This window comes from Nyctereutes procyonoides, unplaced genomic scaffold (genome assembly GCF_905146905.1).
Source record: "Nyctereutes procyonoides isolate TBG_1078 unplaced genomic scaffold, NYPRO_anot_genome, whole genome shotgun sequence".
NCBI lineage: Eukaryota > Metazoa > Chordata > Mammalia > Carnivora > Canidae > Nyctereutes > Nyctereutes procyonoides.
In genome coordinates, this window is record NW_026575125.1 from 61,368,177 (window position 1) to 61,372,284 (window position 4,108).

At 52.6% G+C, this 4,108-nt stretch overlaps 1 protein-coding gene across 1 annotated transcript; it reads left to right on the forward strand.

Moving 5' to 3' along the window:
• Positions 1-3,181: 3,181 nt before the first annotated feature.
• LOC129518410 (SPRY domain-containing protein 7-like) lies at positions 3,182-3,758 on the forward strand. Its single transcript, XM_055338544.1, has one exon. It carries the CDS (start codon positions 3,276-3,278, stop codon positions 3,756-3,758), a length of 483 nt encoding a protein of 160 aa, XP_055194519.1. The 5' UTR covers positions 3,182-3,275.
• Positions 3,759-4,108: the final 350 nt, after the last annotated feature.

The following is a 4,108-nucleotide window of genomic DNA, read 5'->3' on the forward strand; positions in this document are numbered from 1 at the left end:
ATGTCACTCACTCGTTCTTCCACCTCGTTAACCCTCGTCGTTAGGACTTCTAGTTTGGATTGCATCTCATTCAATTGATTTTTAATTTCTGCCTGATTGGATCTAAATTCTGCAGTCATGAAGTCTCGTGAGTCCTTAATGCTTTTTTCTAGAGCCACCAGTAGCTGTAGAATAGTGCTTCTGAATTGGCTTTCTGACATTGAAGTGTAATCCAGATTTTGTAACTCTGTGGGAGAGAGGGCTGTTTCTGATTCTTTCTTTTGAGGTGAGGTTTTCCTTCTAGTCATTTTGCTCAGTGCAGAGTGGCCAAAAACAAGTTGTATTGGAACACGGGGGAGTATCACTGGTCCGTCCAGCAGGTCTTCTGGGGGAGGGGCCTGCTGTGCTGATTCTCAGGTGTTAGCACTTGGGGGAGCTGCTCTGCCCCTGCCTGCTGCAGGGCTCAGCGGGGGTTGTTCACCCCGTGGGGCCCCGGGAGGATCAGCCGCAGTTGCTATGGCAACTCTGGAAGCCTGGATTCAGCCTCCGCAGGAACTACGGGGCTCCGGGCTCTCGGTTCTCCGTCTGCAGGGCCTGGAGGCTCCGGGGCGGGGCCGCTGATCTGCTCAGCTCCGGGCAGGAGCGTCCGTGCTGTCCTGGGCCCTCCCGGCCTCTGCCTGTCCCAGGGGGAGGCGGGATCCTGGGCTGTGTCCCGGCGCCCTGTGCTCCGGGGCCTGCGCTGGTGGATTCGCGCTCCCGCCCCGCAGCTCCCTCCCTGGAGCCGCTCCCGAGCCCCTCCGAGCTGCTCCGGTCGGTCCCGCCGTGCGCGCTGCCGCAGTTGCTATGGCAACTCTGGAAGCCTGGATTCAGCCTCCGCAGGAACTACGGGGCTCCGGGCTCTCGGTTCTCCGTCTGCAGGGCCTGGAGGCTCCGGGGCGGGGCCGCTGATCTGCTCAGCTCCGGGCAGGAGCGTCCGTGCTGTCCTGGGCCCTCCCGGCCTCTGCCTGTCCCAGGGGGAGGCGGGATCCTGGGCTGTGTCCCGGCGCCCTGTGCTCCGGGGCCTGCGCTGGTGGATTCGCGCTCCCGCCCCGCAGCTCCCTCCCTGGAGCCGCTCCCGAGCCCCTCCGAGCTGCTCCGGTCGGTCCCGCCGTGCGCGCTGCAGCCCTTAGGGAGCTCGGCGCACTCACCTGCGCTCGCAGGTGTCTGTTAGTGTCCCAGGGAGCCCGAGGGCATCCCCGCCCTCCTGGGTCCTGCTCCAACTCCCTGCGAGCCCCTTTCCGCCCGCCCGGGAAGGTTGGTGCAGCTCCTGCTCCTCCGGGACTGGACGGGGCTCTCCCGTCCTGGGGACACTCGCCCCGGCCTCAGCCCGGCTCCTCGCGGGGCCCCTCCCCCTCGGAGGCCTTTTGTTTCTTTATTTCTTTTTCCCCGTCTTCCTACCTTGATAGAAGCGCGAACTCTTCTCACTGTAGCGTTCCAGCTGGTCTCTCTTTACATCTCAGGCCGAATTCGTAGATTTTCAGGATGATTTGAAGGTTATCTAGGTAATTTGGTGGGGACAGGTGATTTGGGGACCCTGCTCTTCCGCCATCTTGCCCCTCCCTCTGTTTTCTGCTTCTTAAATGAGACCTGATACTACTTCCACTAAAACCGAAGACTTATAGAGCTCTCTGGTCAGGATACATGTTATGTGCATGGGTTTCTGCTGTTCTTCTGGGTAAGGGGACTGCCTGCTGTGACTCAGGCAATCTTGATCAAGAAGAGCTATAGCACCACAGCACAGAGATATGGGACTTGGTGTAACCAGGGTAGGCAGCCTGTATTGGCACTGTGCTGCTTACCACAGTTGGCTCTGACTTTATTTTAAGGGCAAAGAAGGGAAATGATTCCAGCTAGTTTCCACCCCACCCCCATCCTCCCACAGAGAGCAGTCTCTGTGCATGCTGCTTCTCAGGGAAAAACTCTGAGAAAAGTAAATAATCTTTTCTGTGTGTGTCCCAGGCTTTGTTCAGATAAATTTTTCCACACTCTGCCTCCAGGTTGTCTGCCTTCTCCCCAGGAGCAGAACAGTGCCCTCTGGGCTCTATCCCACTCAAACCTGATGACTTTTAAAATTTTATGCTTTAGGGATGTGGTGTGGCAGGGACATGTGCTGGTCTTCTGGGGTAGGGTCCTGTCACACTGGGACTGAATCTAGCTTGGCCAAGAGGGGAAGGCACACCAGAATGCAGAGGTATGGTATCTGGTATAAACAAGTTAAGCAGCCAGTTTTAGGGCTGAGCTGCTTTCCACAGGTGGCTCTGCATTTATGTTGAGTGGTGTGGGTGGGAAATGACACCAGTATTTCATTTGTTCTTTGAGAGACATATCTGTGAAAATTACTTCTCTGGGACATGCACCAAGAAAAACCAATCATCTCCTTGCTATTTACCCCAGGCATTCTTCAGTGTCCATGCTATCTATCCCAGGGTTGTTTGCATGCCTTTTCTCCCAGAGTAGGGCAGCACCCTCAGGACTCTTTTCCAGCCAAGTCGGGATATTTAAAACTCCAGTCTTTAAATCCTGCTAGTTGTAAGGGCTCATGAAAATCAGAGCCTCTTTTTTTTCCCCCCGAGCTAATGGCTTTTGGGATATGTTCTCCTTATGTGTTCCACTCTCTTTTACCTTTCTCCATGACAATGGTTTCCTCCTTTCTGCACCAACTGCAATCCATTTCTCCAATGTCATGTCCTCTCTCTTTTTAGTTGTGGAATTTGTTTTGTGAGTCTTCAGGTTGATTTCTGGGGTATTTAGAATGATTTGATATGTATCTAGTTCTGTTCAAGAGATTAGAAGAGCCTAGATTCTCTTATTATGCTGCCGTCTTAGCACTGTGAACTGAATCTAGTAATCTCATACAATTTTTTAAAAAAATAATATGTCTTGGGATCCCTGGGTGGCGCAGTGGTTTGGCGCCTGCCTTTGGCCCAGGGCGCGATCCTGGAGACCCGGGATCGAATCCCACATCGGGCTCCCGGTGCATGGAGCCTGCTTCTCCCTCTGCCTGTGTCTCTGCCTCCCTCTCTCTCTCTGTGACTATCATAAATAAATAAAATAGGCGGGGGGCGTCGCTGTGTCTGGGTGCGCGCTGCTCCCGGGGCCGCCGGCGCTCCGCGGGGGCGGGAGGCGTGGCGGGAGGCGGGGCGGGGTCGCGGCGGTCGGAGGCGGCGGGCCGGGGTCTCGGCGCCGTGGCCGCGTCCGTGTTCTGCTGCCTGCGGTGCTGCCGGGACGGCGGCGCGGGGCACATCCCCCTCAAGGAGATGCCGGCCGTGCAGCTGGACACGCAGCACATGGGAACGGATGTTGTCATTGTGAAAAATGGGAGAAGGATATGTGGGACAGGAGGCTGTTTAGCCAGCGCCCCTTTACATCAAAACAAAAGCTACTTTGAATTCAAAATCCAGTCCACAGGAATATGGGGTGTTGGCGTCGCAACTCAGAAAGTTAACTTGAATCAGATTCCTCTTGGCCGAGATGTGCACAGCCTGGTGATGAGGAATGATGGAGCCCTGTACCACAACAACGAGGAGAAAAATAGGATGCCAGCAAACAGTCTTCCGCAGGAGGGAGATGTAGTGGGTATTACATATGACCATGTAGAACTAAATGTATATTTGAATGGAAAAAATATGCATTGTCCAGCATCAGGTATACGAGGGACAGTGTATCCAGTTGTTTATGAGAGAAAAATAAAACTCAAGGAGCGCCTGGCCAGCTTAATCAGTAGAGCATCTGACTCTTGATCTCAGGGTGTTGATGACAGTGCAATTTTGGATTGCCAGTTCAGTGAATTTTATCATACTCCTCCACCTGGTTTTGAAAAAATATTATTTGAACAGCAGATCTTCTGAATGTATTTGTTTTTGAAACTTGTATTTCTGCACTTTTAAAAGTGTTTACCATTTAATAAAGCTTTACCTGACCTGTAGATGAAAATATATTCTTAAAAATATGCTTGTTAATGTTGTTTAAGAAACCAATGTATTCAAGATACCATCTGGAAGTTGTGATTTAAAATATTTTTGTTTTGTGAGATAAAATCAGCATTTGGGGCAGTTTATTTAATTCTTATTTAAATATAACTATGGGTTTG